At 33.4% G+C, this 16,973-nt stretch overlaps 1 protein-coding gene across 1 annotated transcript in view; it reads left to right on the top strand.

Annotated features, from left to right (window-relative positions):
* LOC150110528 (casein kinase I) overlaps positions 1–16,973 on the top strand; it is a 173,546-nt gene that overhangs the window by 30,914 nt on the left and 125,659 nt on the right. Inside the window, exon 3 of the mRNA XM_090394551.1 lies at positions 3,852–3,978. Within this exon, the coding sequence (XP_090250677.1) occupies positions 3,852–3,978 (127 nt within the window). The remainder of the gene's footprint in view (positions 1–3,851; positions 3,979–16,973) is intronic.

Raw genomic sequence — 16,973 nt, forward strand, 5'->3', positions numbered from 1 at the left:
ATTACACATTATGAGCATAAAAGGGCAGTAAAAAAAAAAAAAAAAACAGAAATTGGATTATATGGAAATAAGCTGGATATTTTAAAACTTTCCAAAATTGCGAAAATTTTGTGGAACTGCCAAAATAAAAATGGCTACCATAATTAATAGAATGTCAGGAAAATCTAAAAAAAAAAAAAAAAAAAAAAAAATCCTTATTCCATCTGGATAGGGTGACAAAAACTCACTATCATCAAAATCAAAAATTATGCAGCTTTATCCCACTACACCTACCTGATTTCATTTGGAAGAATAACCCCTTGATGACTTTATTACATAATATATTTGCATAAATCTTTCCAGAAACATGTAATAAGGTTCCTCTCTAATAGTCACATCTGATTTCTGACAAAACCTTCCAAATTATTCAATGCAGCTATTGCAGAAATTAAAAAGCAGAAAAAGCCATCAGAAACCTGAAATGTCCAAATGTGGAGAGGTATCTTTTTTGCTGCTCTATTTCAGCATGAAATACAGTGTAGAAATTACTATAATATCAGCTTTTTGATGGCTTTTTCTTCCTTAGTCATTGATAGGCACTCCTAGTTTTATTCCTTTGTTCCTATCACTGTTTTAATATTTATTACCTCATTTAATAATTTTTCAAAGTTTTTGAAAAATTAGTTTTTAAGCTAATTTTTTGAGGCTATAATTTTTTATATCATATTTTTATGAACTTTGATTCATTTTAATCAAAAATTATAAAAGTGATATAAAAACTTATAGCCTCCAAAAGAATTTGACAATGGATATTGGGTATTTGTCTTGTATATTTTTTTCAAAATCATTCCATGACTTTTGTTTAGATACTTTTGCAGATAACTTTTCTGCAATTTTCTCTCTATTCTCTAAGAGCACATAATGTATTATTAGTCAGGAACTTTTTATGCAATTTCTTCTTTAACTTTGTATGTCCATTAACATGACTCTAATGAATAATTAATGAAGGGGAACCTACTATAATAAGTACATTATGGCACTGTAACTTTTTATCGCTTGTAACTTTCCAGTAGTAGTATTTATTAATTTTCTAGTATGTGGATTTAATGATTTTGTAAACAATTTTCTTTGAAACTGGCAGGATTTTCATAATAAGCATTTAAATAATGCTATTACTTAACTATCAGAAAAAATTTTACCTCAAATTTTCTTGGGGCAAAGCTTTATTTGGATTCACTAAATATAGTATGGTGAAAAAAAAAACAGTGCTGAATAACTACAACAGTATATGTTATAATACTGTCATAGAACAAAGTTCAGTTGTTTTTTTTCACCATACCGTACATTGGTGCAGTATATTTATACCCAGAGACACACATATTCTGTTATTATTCCACTCTCTTTAACAACACCACATCATGAATTACTTATATTATCAAATAGTTACTGATCTTTAGAACCAAGGATGTTGCAGGTTTTAATTCAGTTCCAAGTGCATAGTTGATTGGTGCAGTCATCTAAAGTCTGCAGTTCAAAAAATTGTGTTTGAAGCATCATCATTATTAGTGTGTGTGCGTGTGTGAGATGAACAAATATGACTTGCTTGCAAAATTTGGTTTTGGTATGTAGTAGCATAACTTTAGGTGAGAGTTACTGTGATTGTCTTAAATTCAATTGCATCATAGAAATTTGCTGTTTTACTGATCTTTCATTTAATGAAGTAACTGATTAATTAACAGACAAACAACCTTTTATATATTATCTACCATTACTGTCCATGCTTGTCAACTCGTGGATACAGTAGGAGTTAATATGCGATCAATCACAGAAGCAGAAAGGCTTTGTTTTGATTTTGTCATCTTTTAATTATAGTAGTAGACATTTATTTTTTTGTTAGTTTTTGTAGATGGAAAAACAAACAAACAAAACAAAACACAGCTTGAACACCGTGGTTTTTAAAATTTTAAGATTATTATGAGATACCATGTTTACATAATGTAGCGACATGGATAAATTTACTGTTCTTCAACAACACTAGTTAAGTAATAATTTTATTCTCAGTAGCTCTGAGAATAAAAACAGTTTGTTGTTGCCATGATTATGTACAATTACTTAGCAGATGTAGTTTGGCATTATCTGGTATTGTACAATTTTGCACACATAGGAAGTTACTGTATATCAAGCTGCTACTATTTCCTGATGGCATCACTATCAGTACATTATAAGCTATCTGAGGTAGTCACCAGATGTAGCAATCTTTATCACCATTAAACCTATTATGCATAGTGTTTACTTATTATTACTTGACACCTCCAAGAACTCATCATTTTTCATTCATCTTAGAATGAAAAATGATGAGTTCTTAGAAGAACTGTAATTCTCCCATATATACAATCAGTCACATGCAAAATGGAAGAACTGTAATTCTCCCATATATACAATCAGTCACATGCAAAATGGAAGAACTGTAATTCTCCCATATATACAATCAGTCACATACAAAGGTTGCTTTTGCCAACAAAATAAAAAGGTCACCTTCTATCCTATCAAGAGATTCTCTTATCACCTGAAATCTCCTAGACTTCCACATCCCACTTAAAAAATACCAGGTGTCTGCAAGATCAGTTGTAGTTGTGGTTTACACTACATAGGATAGACAGACAGAAATGGAGAGGTATGCTGACCTATACAATCAGTCACATACAAAATAGTAAGGTTGCTTTGCCAACAAAATATAACCTTCTATCCTATCAACAGATTCTCTTATCATCTGAAATCTCCTAGACTTCCACATCCCGCTTAAAAAAAACCAGGTGTCTGCAAGATCAGTTGTAGTTGTGGTTTACATTACGTAGAATAGACACACAGAAATGGAGAGATATGCTGATCAGAACTTTCAAGGATGTTGAGAACAAAAAGAAGACACAAATCAGGACTTGGCAGTACATATAGCTGAAAAAATATCAAGTAGTCTGACAACAAACAAAAATGCTCCACTTAGATTACCATTTGTCCCCAAGAGCATTCAAAGAAATTGAAATCATAAAATATCCTCTACAGTTCAACAAAAAACAATGAGACAATTTTACATTATGTCTTCACTAAGTCATCATGACACACTTGTAACTACCAGTAGTATACAGCATTCCACCAGCATAATAGCAAATGCATTCTTTCCATTGTTATTCATGCTCAGATATATTTACTAGAGTTGTTACCTGTTATTACTTGTTTTCTAGTTTTTTAGTTTATTCATATAGTTGTCCTGATGAAGTGAAACAAAAGAATTTCATGAAACTAGTTGAGAAAATTATAAAAATAGTTCCTGTTTTATGTGATACTTTCTACATGAGCAACATAAAAAGATGCCACTGAATTATATTTTTGTACATGTGGATTTTTTTATTATTTTTATTTTTTATAGTGGAGAAAACAGTTTGATGTTCAGAATGTCTGAAAATATGTCTGAGAATCTTATTGTATTTATTATACATGGAAACTTCAGTTTATCAGTAGGAGCTTTCTTTAATATTAAGGAGCACTCTAGAAATATAAGTTTCCCATCTGTTAGTAGCTAATTGGATCAGCATAAGTGGTTAGTTAGTATTCAGTAGCTCATTGCATTTGTTATTTGCAAAAAAGTTTGTTAATAGCAAAACATAACTTTTCACATCCATCGATTATGTCAAGTTTTTGCAATGTATTTGCGTAGTCATATGAATAATTTTAGTTAACAGCAAAGTGCTGGACTTCTTATTTACAATAAATTTGAATATGTTACTTTGGTTGTTTTTTATTGTTCATAAACTACTATTTGTATACAAGATAAAAAAATGAATATGTACATTAGCAATTTTATTATTAAAATACAGGTGGTATGGACAAGAAAGGGAATATAATGTTCTGGTAATGGACCTTCTTGGGCCAAGTTTAGAAGATCTTTTTAATTTCTGTTCTCGCAGATTTACAATGAAAACAGTCTTAATGCTTGCTGACCAGGTATTACCTATTATTTTGTATTATATCGAGTAAGAATTTTATACAAAGATTTGATTAAAATAGAAATTGACCACATATACATGCCATAAAATTATACTTTCTAAAACTTTTTAAATGTTGAATTTTTTCTTCATGCACTCCAGTGAAACTATTATTTACCACTGTGAAATGTAAAGGGAATTTACTATACTTCTGGACTTTCAGATTTGGTTGTTTCCTTCCTGTGCTGTCCTTAAACCTATTCAGTCCTTTTCCATACTTTATCTTGATATTTCTTGTTTTCTACACACTGTTAATTTATATTCCATTTCAATCCAGGAGCATTAGGTGACATTCACTTTTCCACATCTTCCATTTTGTTCGTGTTGACAGTTTAATGGAATGAAGCACAGCACATAGAAATGAATCATACAATGGTGGTATCAGCTTAGTATTTTCATAGAGACATTACTGGGAGTACAGAATATAGAACTGAACCGTGTATATAAGAAACATGAAGGAAATGTAAATGATTGGGTTTAAACTTTAGGACTTGAGCAAATATTATCTCATTTTTAAAGATACTTGTGACATAATGATCAAATGATGACAATAACATAATGCAGTAATGAACTTTAAAGAAAAGCACAGGTATTTTGTACTGAAAATAATAGCACATCGTCAGTGTGAGAAAACAACAAATAATTCAAAGACCAGGAATGCAAGGTAAATACAACGATCGGTTTACTAATTTAAAATTGTTGCCACATGCTAGAATATTAATATAAGCGTGAGGCAACCATTTAAAATCTAATCTTAAAATATTTCCAACACCTCAGGTTTGATGTAGCAAACACCCTTATGAAGCCTAACCTCATAAAAGAAACCTCTCCTTAAGTCAACTCTGTTCTCAAATATCTACAAGCTGGGGTGGAGGAGTGGTCAGTATATCAGACCAGATGAAAATAACACCTGTTAGCCCTTAATGCTAGTTGGGGGAAAAAAAAAAAAAAGATTTCACGAACATGTGTTCGTGAAATCTCTCCAATATAGATTACCAATTACCATAAACCCATAAACCAAATAATCTCTTACAGCCCATTGTTAATAATGTCTCCTGGGCTAATAGAATGTAATGGAATTTAGGTTTGCTATTAAGATTTGTCAAGTAATTTCAGTTGGTCTGTTGTCAAAAATAGCACTAGTTCCACAATACAAAATTGCTATTGTGAAATGTATCCCCCCCCCATTTTATTTGTTAATGATTTTCTAGGCTTATTTTTTATCCATTCTTTTATATTCAGTGATTTCAAAAATCTCGTTTCTGAAGCTTCTATTCTTATCCCCTTCCCCTCCTTCTCCCTTCTTTCTTTCCTTATTTTACTTGTCCATGTTCGTCATTAAGCACAGTTTCTAGAGAAACTTCTTATGCTTCTACCAAAATGATGATTACCTTTTTATTTAATGTTGAGAGTATCAGTGTTTTATTTTACAGATAAAATAAATCTCTTCCCATGTTGATTAAATGCATTTCTTAAGGATTTAAATTTTCTTATTTCCTTTTTTTTTTATTGGTTTCTGTTTTACAGGATAAGTTCAGTGTTCGGAATCTTTTTCTTTTAAAGCTCGTCATCAAATTCCTGGTATGTACCCTCAAGGAGTATATGTTTTGGTAGTGCTACATGCATTTAACTTCCTATTTTCCTCCAAATGAGTCTGTTGTCTATGTCAGGACTCCAGTATTGTCAGATCTTGTATTTCAGTCCTCTAAGGCACTTCTTATTGCATCAGTCCACCTGGATCTTAGCCTTCCCCTGGGTCTTTTTACGTGCATCTTACATCAAACAGGTTTTGCTAATCTTTCCTTTCCATTTAATTGACTATATCATCTGAGATTAGTTCTGCTCACACATTTCAGAAATGTGTGAGCATATTAAACATAAAGATCATTATCATCAAATTCCTGCCATGTACCCTCAAAGGGTGTACAGGATATGATAGTACTACATGAAAAATTTACATAATTACTAACTTCTTATCTACAATTTTCCTCCAAATCAGTCTGTAACTTGTCAAGACTCCAACATTATCAGATCATATATTTCTATCGTCTAAGGCACTTTGTACTGTATCAATCCATCTATATCTTGGTCTTTCTCTGGGTCGTTTTCCTGCCAACCTGGCGGAGAACACTTGTTTTGCTAATCTTTCCTCGCCCATTCTGTTTAAGTGTCCATACCATCTTAGATTAGCTCTGCTAACACATTCCTGGATGCTGACAATGTCAAGTTCTTTCCTAATATCGTCGTCGTCGTCCGGTAGCATCCACTAGCAAGAGGGTTGCAGCAGATGAGCAGCTCTTCTCCATTTCTCTCTGTCTGTCGCTTCCATCATTCTTAAACCAGTCCATTCCACGATGTCATTAAACCACTCTCTAGTTGGTCTTCCATGTCATCTCTTCCCCTCAACTTTCCCTTGTAATATAGTTCTTGTCAGGTGTCCTGAAGAACCTCTCAGAAGATGTCCTGCAAATCTAGTCTTTCTTTGCATAATATTCTTTAACAGTGTTCTTTCCATCCCAACTCATCTTAAAACTTCTTGATTTGATATTCTTTCTGCATAGCTAATCTTTTCCATCTTTCTCTAACACCACATTTCCAATGCATTAATTCTTTCCATATCTCTCTTTCTTAGTGTCCATGACTCACTTCCATAACTTGCAATACTCCAAACTGTTGCTTTAACTATTCCAATTCTAATGCCTATTTTAGTGTTCTTGTTTATTAAAATTCTCTTCATTTCCATAAATGCCGATTTAGCTTTGCCTATTCTATTTCTAATGTCCAAATCTGAAGTTCCTTTCTCTGAGATCATGCTACCTAAATATTGAAATCTTTCCACTTCTTCTAAAATCTTTCCTCCACATCTTATTTTTACATTATCGCCTATTTTTCTACCCATTATCATTATCTTGGTCTTTTTTGTGTTAATTCTTAGTCCATACTCTTTACAAGAGTTTTCAATTCTTTGAATAATTTGTTGTAACCCATTTTCACTTTCTGCCATCACTACTACATCATCTGCATATCTGAAGTTATTAATGATTCTTCCGTTTATTTTTATTCCTTCTTCTACATCCTCAAGTGCCTCTCTAAACATTTGTTCACTATAAAGTTAAACAATAATGGTGATAACTTGCATCCTCGTCTGACTCCTCTCTCCACTGGGAATTCTCCTGTTTCCTCTCCATTTACACACACTGACGCTATTTGTGACCAATATAATCTCTTTAAAATTTCCAAATCATAAGAGTCAATATCAGTATTTTCTAGAATGTCAAAAAGCCTTTCATGTTTCACTGTATCAAATGCCTTTTCAAAATCTAGAAATCCCAAAAACAACTTTCCACCATGGTTTAGTGTTTTCTCCCCAATAATTCTTAGACAAGTTATAGCCTCTCTAGTTCCTCTGTTGGTTCTGAATCCAAACTGTTCCTCGTTCATTTCTTTTTCTATTTTATTCCTAATTCTCTCTAAAATTATTTGCACCAGAATTTTTGCTGTGTGAGTTATAAGACTTATCGTTCTAAAATTGTTACAGTCTAAAACTTTCTACATAAATAAATAAATAAATCTAAATAAATTTCCTGATATCCTTGTTTTTAATATGATATTGCCATTGATACCATCTGTTCATGTCCCTAATCTTTCTCAGGACTCTCATATCTGCCGCCTCTAGTCTTTGGTCAAGTATTTTACTTCTCACCCAGCTCTCAGATCCATAAGTTAAAATTGGTTTGAAAACTATCTTGTATACAGCTAGTTTAGTGTTTTGACTAATTTCTCTCTTATTCCATATGAATTTATTCAATTGACTTCCTACCATACCAGCTATGTTGATTCTGTTGTCTATTTCCATATTTAATTTAGCATCTTCACTAAAAATTGTGCCTAAGCAGCTGAAATTTTTTACTTGTTCCACAGGTTCTCCATTCACAACACAGTTGACATTTTCAATGACTCTGCCTATTTTCATTGTCTTTGTCTTTTTATTCCTGACCTTCATACCATATCTATTACAACAGTTATTCAATTTAGTCAGGAAATCTTGCAGACTTGTAGCAGATTTATTTAGAAGTATAACATCGTCTGCATAAAGCAAAGAGCTGACATTAACATCTCCAATTTTGATATCAGGTTTAATACCACTTTCCTTCATAATATGATCCATATAGATAATGAATAAAAGAGGAGATAATGTACATCCTTGTCTGACACCAGATTTAACATTAAACCATCTTCCTATACCTCCTTCAATCCTAACTGCTAATTTATAACTCAAATATAGACTAAGTATTACTTGATATAATACCCTATTGACACCATATAACTGTAGCATATTGAATAGCTTCTCTCTTGGCACCTTGTCATATGCCTTTTCCAGATCGACAAAACTTAAATACAGATTTTTGTTATATTCCCATGATTTCTCGACTGTTTGTCGTAAAGTGAAGATCTGATCCTGACGGCTCTATTAATCCAGCTTGTTCTTCACAAAGCTTTTCTTCCACAATTCTTCTCAACCGTTTCTCAAGTATACTAGCATAACTCTTACCAGGACACTCAGTAGAGAAATATCTCTGTAATTCTCACATTCAGTTTTATTTCCCTTTTTATATATGGGTACTATGAGAGCTCTACTCCAATCATCGGGAATTCGTCCCTCTGTCCAGGCTTTCTGAACTATGCAGTGCAGCCACTGTAAGACTTTTATACCACCATACTTCAGCATTTCTGGTCGAATATCATCTACTCCTGCTGCCTTTCCACATTTCAAGCCTTTGATGGCTATTTCTACTTCAACTATTGATACGTATTCCTGACTGCATGCCTGGTCAGTGCTTTTTACCACTGTGCTGTCATCACTGCTTGTTTCATTTAGCAGTTTTTCAAAGTAATTACTGCATACTTCAAGGATATCTTTTTCTCCTGTTTTCATGTCACCTTTATCATCTCTAACTCCTTTTACAGCACTCTTTCCTCCATTTCTAACTTCTTAAACAACCTCCAGAATATTTTGCCACCTTCTTGATATTTATTTTCTATGTTCTTGCCAAAGTCCTCCATGACTTTTGTTTAGCTAGTTTTACACAGTGTTTAGCTTTCTTACATTTGTCTCTGTATTCTCTAAGAGCACAGGCTGACTTATTTTCCAGGAACTTTTGATATGCTTTCTTCTTTTCCTTCACTGCCTCTTTTACTTCTTTTGTCCACCACGGAGTTCTGATTTTTCTATCCTTGCAGACAACCTAACCACATGCCTCTCTGGTTGAATCAATCAGGGTTTTCTTCAAGGCTTGCCACTGAATCTGCAAGGTTTGGTTCCTGTTCTCAATCTCTTTCATTTTTTCTTCAATATTCTTGGTGTATTTTAGTTTACAGTTCACATCTGAGAACTGCTGAACTTTTATTCGCTTTAAAACTTTCTTACATGTTATTCTTTTCAATATGAAATTCAATTTTATCCCGCTCAAGACTAAATATTTATCACTTCCAATTTCAAACCCTCTGTACACTCTGGTATCCTGCACCAGGGAGAAAACATTACTATCAACAATAATATAGTCATTGAGACTTTTCTTATTCCTAGCCTCTTCTCTCCATGTGAATTTGTGCACATTTTTATGTTGGAACATATTGTTAGTAATAACCAGTCCATGTCCTGAGCAGAAATCCAACAGGTATTTTCCATTATTATTAGCTTTGCTCTTTTCTTCAAATTTTCCCAAAACATTTTTGTATGTCGCACAATCATTTCCTACTCTGCTATTTAGATCCCCAACAAGGACCAACTTTTCCTTTTTCATTGTGTCAGTAGCTTTCTCTGGAGCCTGAAAAAATTCTTCCACTTCTATCTTATTAGAGCCTGCTGTGGAACCATAGGCACAAATAAGTCTCATTGTCCAGTTTCCCATTCTGATATTTACCCATATCACTACTTGAGACTGCTTGCCATTCAAGAAGATTAGCCTCATATTTATTATTATTATTATTATGTGACACCTCCAGGGAGTCCAGAGACTCATCTAGGGAGAGTGTGTCAACAGCATCAAACGATTGAATCCCTTCCAACTACTAACCGTGCTCAAGCTTGCTTAACTTTGTCAAGCCATTAGTAGCCTCTACCAATCGACCATCCTTTTTAGCCTAAAAAGGTTAGAAGATTAGCCTCATATTTAGTGTTGAATACTATGGCTACTCCATCTTTTTCCTTGATTGTCATTGCCTGAATATAACATTTTGTATTTATTGCTCAGAAAGGTCTCGCCAGTTTTTGTCTTTTTTGTTTCGGTCACCCCTATTATACCGATCTGGTACTTATCTAATTCCTCAGCTAGCTCCATTTCTTTGCCATTCAGGCTTCTTATGTTGATAGTACTGATCTTCAACTCTGGTGATATTGAGTTTAGGTGTGTTTTAAGGTTTGTTCCAGTAGCTGACTTTTCGCTGTTCGCCCTGGTTACCTGGCGAAAACAATAGGGGCGTTGTTTAACCGGGCGATGCCCCAGCCAGCATGAAATTTTGGCATGTTGTACCATCATTTTGTGTTTTGGTTTAAACCAGTAAGAATACAATTTGGTCGGCTAAATTGAACGAATGAGGATGCCAACCCATCCTCGTTCGTTCAGTATCCAGGTAGATACCCAACAAGGTGCACCACGAGAAGGTGAGGATTGGACATTAGGTCAGAAGTCCTGGTCGGTTCTCCGCATTCCTTTAAAGGCTATGTAGAGGTCTCCTCTCAATATATATATATACTGTCCTGAATTTACTCAGAACTAGTCACTCTAGTCTTAGATTAACTATTTTATTTCTAACCTAGCTTTCAGATCCATGTTAAAATTGGTTTGAACACTCCCCTCTATGGCTACTTTAAGTTTGACTAATTTCCAGGAATGGATGGAATTTAGACAGAATATCTAAAGTCTTTAAATGATAAGGCTATAAGGTTATGTTATATATCATTCTAGAAAGAAATAAACATAGAATCTAATTGGAAATTAATGAAACACAATCTGGTTTTCAGGAAAATAAAGGTACTAGAGAAGGCCTCTTCAATGTTAGAACTATTGTGCAATAGAAAGATATCTGGAGAAGCAGAAAGAAGTCTACTTATGTTTTATTGACTACACAAAGTCTTTTGACAATATAGTTCATGAATAACTAATAGAATGCATAAAAAAATTAGGAGTAGATGGTAAAGATACCAGATTACTGATAATTCTATATTGGGAGCAAACTGCCTGAATAAAAATATCAGGAGAAGCCTCAGAGAATTCCCAGTAAAGAAGAGTGTCAGACAAGGCTGTGTTCTTTCTCCTATATTGTTTAACCTCTATACTGAAAATATCTTCCAGCAATTAGTAGAATTAAAAGGAGTCAGCATAGGAGGCAGATATATAAACAGCTTAAGATATGCAGACGATATGGTATTGCTGGCTGAAAATAAAAAAGCTCTTCAAAACCTATTAGAAGAGATACTGAAACTAAGTGAAAAATATGGACTTAATTTTTTTCAACTTCAAAAAAAACTAAAACTATGCTAGTAACAAGAGAAAAAGGGAAAATATGGGATATAAATATTAAGATCAGAGGAAATACTTTAGATCAAGTAGAGAGTTATATGTGGGTCAACTAATTACAGAGAATGGAAAGTGTGATAAGGAAATATTAAAAAGGATAGAAATTGCTAGATCAACCTTCATTAGCATGAAAAACATTCTGACCTCAAGGGAAATTCTCACAAAAACAAGAATTAGGCTGTCCAAATGCTACACATGGTCAACACTGCTATATGGAGCAGAAACCTGGACAATAACGAAATATAGGGAAAATAAATTAAAATCCTTTGAAATGTGGATCCTCAGAAGAATCCTTAGAGTCCTATGGACTGCCAAAAAAGAACTAATTTAGAGATATTGGAGAAGATCTGTGGAAAATCTTTCAGGGCCATGTAGTAAAGATTGCAAATACAACTCAAAAGGTATTGCAATGCTGAAATGAACCTTGACATGTAAAGATAAGAATGCCATTTTGCCTCTTTACAAGGCCTTGATAAGACTTCACTTGGACTATTGTGTGCAGGTCTGATTTCCTGGTTTTCATGACAGAGTGGAGAGAGTTAATGTTAAAAATGATATCAGGATTATGGAATACTGATTATGAAGACAGATTGAGAATTTGTAGACTGCAGACACTGCCAAACAGGAGAAAGTTGGGGTGATATGATTGAGACTTACAAACTTCTGAAAGGGTCATACAGGATTTCAGTTGATGGAATTTTTCATTTTATGGAAGGTGGAGAAAGGACAAGAGGACAACCTTGGAAGCTGAGAATGAATGTTGCCAAGAAGGAGGGTGAGATGTAGATTTTTCTCTCATAGTGTGATGGGTGTTTGGAATGGATTGCCATTGGATATTGTGTGTGCAATCAGTTTGAATGAATTCAAGAACAAGTGTGATAGCTAGTATGTGTAGTATGCAACCTCCCTCGTTGGGTTCCTAACTCCCTAGAGGGTTCTCTTAATAATAATATATTTAATTTGCTCTTCACTAAAAAGGCCATACATTTTTTTAGCCATTTCAGAACAATTTGCTTATGTCTGAATTTATATACATTGGGGACTGCCTCTACTCTAAATATGCTTATACATATAGTTTTTTTTCCACCCTGTGAAAGTTTCATTTGAATTAGTGGATGAACATTGTTTTATAAACTATCTTCTGATTCAACAAATATGATTTGATCGTTAATTTCTTGCTTAATGTTTTGTATAAATGTAAGAATACTGAGGAAAGACTGCTGACTTGTATGAAATCTTTGTCATATCTAATTGATTTTTACATTACGTGTCCTGCTTTTATTTTTATGTTATTTTTATCCATTTCCTCTTAGTGCATCAGTAGTGATGAAACCATTATGTTAGAAAGCTGTCGGTTCAAATTCTATCATGAATGCAAGGGACATTTATTAAGAAATGTGAAGCTAAAGATACTAACTGGTGTCATATGGGAATGCAACATTTTAAAGATTGACTAGAGAAATGTGTGCAATACTTGGAGGCACTTGTGGAGAAAGGATAAACCTTTCTATCTAATAACAAGTTTGTGACAGCCAAGTTTACTTCCACTAAATACATAATGGAAAAGAGGATATGATAACTTTCATGTAGAAAATTTTTTACTGTTATAATTTGTGTCATATTTTGAATACAATAAGCTTTATTTTTGTCATTGTGCTCATTCATATCTCCTTTCATATTATGTAAATACTTTGCATATGAAAAAATCAAATTTGTTTATTTTTCCACTATTTGTATTTAATTGATTGTCGTATCTGTATATTATATGCTTTTCATGAACTGTTCTATTTCTCTCCTATGATTTTTTAATATTTTTTCTGCAAAAGTATATTTTTCTAGTTGTACAAAATGCTAACTAGAATTCTTTGATAGTGATTATCATTGTCCATTGTGCAATACCATGATCCTGCTTATTGAAGTGGGTAAAACCATGTGCACATTTTATGAGGATTCCTGGCTTGTTGCACTGGATGTAATAGACATCCTAGAGAGCATTCTCTTCACCATATAAGAATAATTTAGTAAAATCTGTTCCAGAGACCATCCACAAAATGGTATGCTCGAATGAATTTAACAGTAGTGCATTAGGAGGCTCCTGGATCATCCATGAATAATTTTGCTGCCATCTGTTATGCCAAGTGTGCTTGTGTCTGATGTTTGTGCTTGTGATAAGTAGCACTAATCATCACCTGCCTCCCAGTTTCAACTGAATTTAAACATCCATGAAAAGTTAGGCAAAGAAAAATAGATTACATGCTGAAAAAAGACAAACCTCTCCAAAACCTTCCATATTCATTCCATTAATTTTTTTTATGTGGTTTTTACCCATGAAAGGTTATTAGTAAGCCTATAGTACATTTCTACTATAGGTTTACTAATAACTAACACTCTAGGTTTACTAGTACTATGGTGGGATAAGGATTTTTTTTTTTTTCGTTTTTATCAATTTTAGAATTTTTATTTATTTTTACATAGTTGGGGAAATCCTGCCATACAGATCAAACACAGACCTCGTTCAAGCCACTTCAGGCCTCCAGTAAGTGGGGCAATGGTCTCACACTGCCTCACTTATTTATTGATAGTTCCAGTTTTGATGTTGATTTCCATCTCCATTTGCAAAACCATACCTACTTTTCTAACAAAATCAAGTTTCACTTTAATTACTGCTCAGTTCAGTTTTCCCTCTTATGCACTCTTTGATTCTTTTCATATCAGAGGTTGAGTTTGTACACATTTACTCTAATATATTCCATCAGAATGTTTCCAACTTAAAATCTCCATTTTGTTGTTCACAACTCCAACTGGCTTTTCTTTTTCAGTTGCACTGATCGAGCAGGGATAGTGATCTTAGAAAAATTGCTCACAAAAATGTCTACCCAGATGACACCAACACTCTCCAAATGCTGTCAAAAAAAAAAAAAAGATGTCCTTCATATGAAACTGTCAAGAGATGATTGAAGAGTGGCTTCTTTTTTCTCTTCAAAAAGCTCTCAATAACAAGCTAGAGCTTCATGTATTTCTTTTTGGACTACAAGACATTAGGATTCATCCTCCGGTTTTCTTATCCACTTTCATATCGACATTAAAAATATCTTTAGCAGCATTATCCAAACACTTTCATCATGAAAAAGCATTACATTACAGAATTGTTGCATTTGGAAGTGTCACGTTCAAGTCTTGCATGCACAAATAGGAAGATAAAATAATGGCATCTTTAGCATCTGTCATGACACAAAAATCGACTTCAAAAATTTCTAAATATGTGACAGGACAAGTTATGTATCTGGAACAGAATTTTTAAAAGATAGTTATCAGATAAATACCAGAATTTTTTTTTCTTTATAATTTTCATTATCATCTCTAGATCAATTTTGGTGCATTTGTGCATGGGTTCACTTTTTCCACTTACACCTTTTTCTAGTCTTGATTGTACTCTACTCCAGCACACACAAACAATAAAAAGTATGAAAGTATATGAATACAAATATGCAGAATGCCCATGTTCACTAGTAAAGAAGGTGCACACTTGCACTTATGTAGACTGTCTTACTTGCAGGTGACCACTGTTAAGTAGTATTGCAAGTAATGTATGTGCAGTGAGTAAGATTTTTAAACTCAAAAATTTTTTTATAGCCTTTTCAGGATATTCATGTTTGAATTTATGTAAGTTGGGGATTACCTATACTCTAAATATGCTTATCTTAAAGTACAAATTCAGTTTGATTGAGTCAACAGCAACACTTTTAATAAAAGTTTAAGGCATATTTCTCTTCTCTTTACAAGTAAAATTAGTATCTTTATGCTGCTCAGAAGAAAAAAGGAAAGCCTTTCATTCTTACTTTCTTTCATGAGAGCTATCAATCAATAAAAATATTTGTCATACTTGATCTGTCTTCTGTTATCAAATTCATCCTTCACAAACTGACCATAAGCATAAAATATTCTGATGACGAGTTCAAAGGTTTAGAAGTATCCTGCATCTTCTTACAAAACAAATTCCAGAAAACGACTACATATAATTAGTATTCTTAATAAGAAAATGAGAAGTTCAACCCTGAATATGAAATCTTTAATTCAAATATTCCAGTATTCCTTTTGAAGAATCACAGAAAACCTTTGCAATTTTAGTTGCTAGTTTTCTCTAAATTTAAATTTTAAAACTTTTAAAAACATTTTACTCTCTTGAAAAAAAAAAAAAAGCAAAAAAAAATCCATTGGTTAAAAAAATCTCTCACAAAAACCAATAAAAAACACATTATCAAAATACATGTCTGGCATCCTCTGTGACTGTATCTCACCTCATCTTTCCTCATTATATTATGTATAATGCCTTTTTGCAAGAGGCACGGGACTTGTGCATTTGTCAGGTCTGATAACCCATGTTATAGGTTTTTCAGACCCGGAATCCCCTTTATATGATCTACTTTGGCTCAAGATATCCTTACCTTAAGTTAAGGGGGATAATAAATCCTTCATTATTTTAAAGCCAGATACGAAATTCGGAGATCGAAATCTAAGAGTTTTGCTCCGACTTGCCCTAGTGTTTACTACCCAGGTGTTGACTTATTCTTGGACTCGCCGATAGTTCTTCGGTATGAAACTCTTAGATTTCGATCTCCGAGTTTCGTATCTGGCTTTAAAATAATGAGGAATTTATTATCCCCTTAACTTAATTTATGCCGCTGGCTCTTTATCATATCCTTACCTTACTTTGTAGCCTTCATTTGTTGCCTCTGCTGTTCTGCTAACACTGGCTTTACAACCTATCTGAGAGTGCCATACAGGCTAATTAACCTAATAGTGAGATAATCTTCCTTGGTAATGATTATTAGGCACATGTAATCACAAGAATAAATAATAATAATTTTATTATTGCAAATATTTTGGCGTGAAATTAACGAGCCATCATCATGGCATCAGCATAATCACAAAGTATCTAGAACTACAGAGCTGAGCCACATGCCAGAGTGCCACCATATGGGTGGTTACGAGATGAAATGAGGTTGCAATTAAAGCTAAAACAAATTAAAGTAATTAACTATGAAATGCAATAGAATTACAAAAATTAGATAAAAAATGATTGAAGCATGGCATTGTTTATACAATCAGACCTCTAGATGGTAAATATCTTTCATCACTCAGTGAAGCACCACCACTTTACTTTTTGAAGGCTTGAAATGGTCTTTACCAAGTTCTCTAGGCTAAGGTTTCTGTTTTCAGCTGTTTTTTTTTTCTTCCTATGTGCAGTGTGGGTGAAGGCCTCTTCTGTCCTTGCTTTTCATTTTCAAATCTTTTAATCAAGGAACTAGTACCTTCTCCATTCAAGGATATACTGTAAAGCAGTTTTTTCAAGACAGCTGCCCAGTAGTACACA

Source organism: Typopeltis vanoorti, chromosome 1, assembly GCF_054136105.1.
Source record: "Typopeltis vanoorti isolate ZY-2024b chromosome 1, IOZ_Tvanoo_1.0, whole genome shotgun sequence".
Classification (NCBI taxonomy): Eukaryota; Metazoa; Arthropoda; class Arachnida; order Uropygi; family Thelyphonidae; genus Typopeltis; species Typopeltis vanoorti.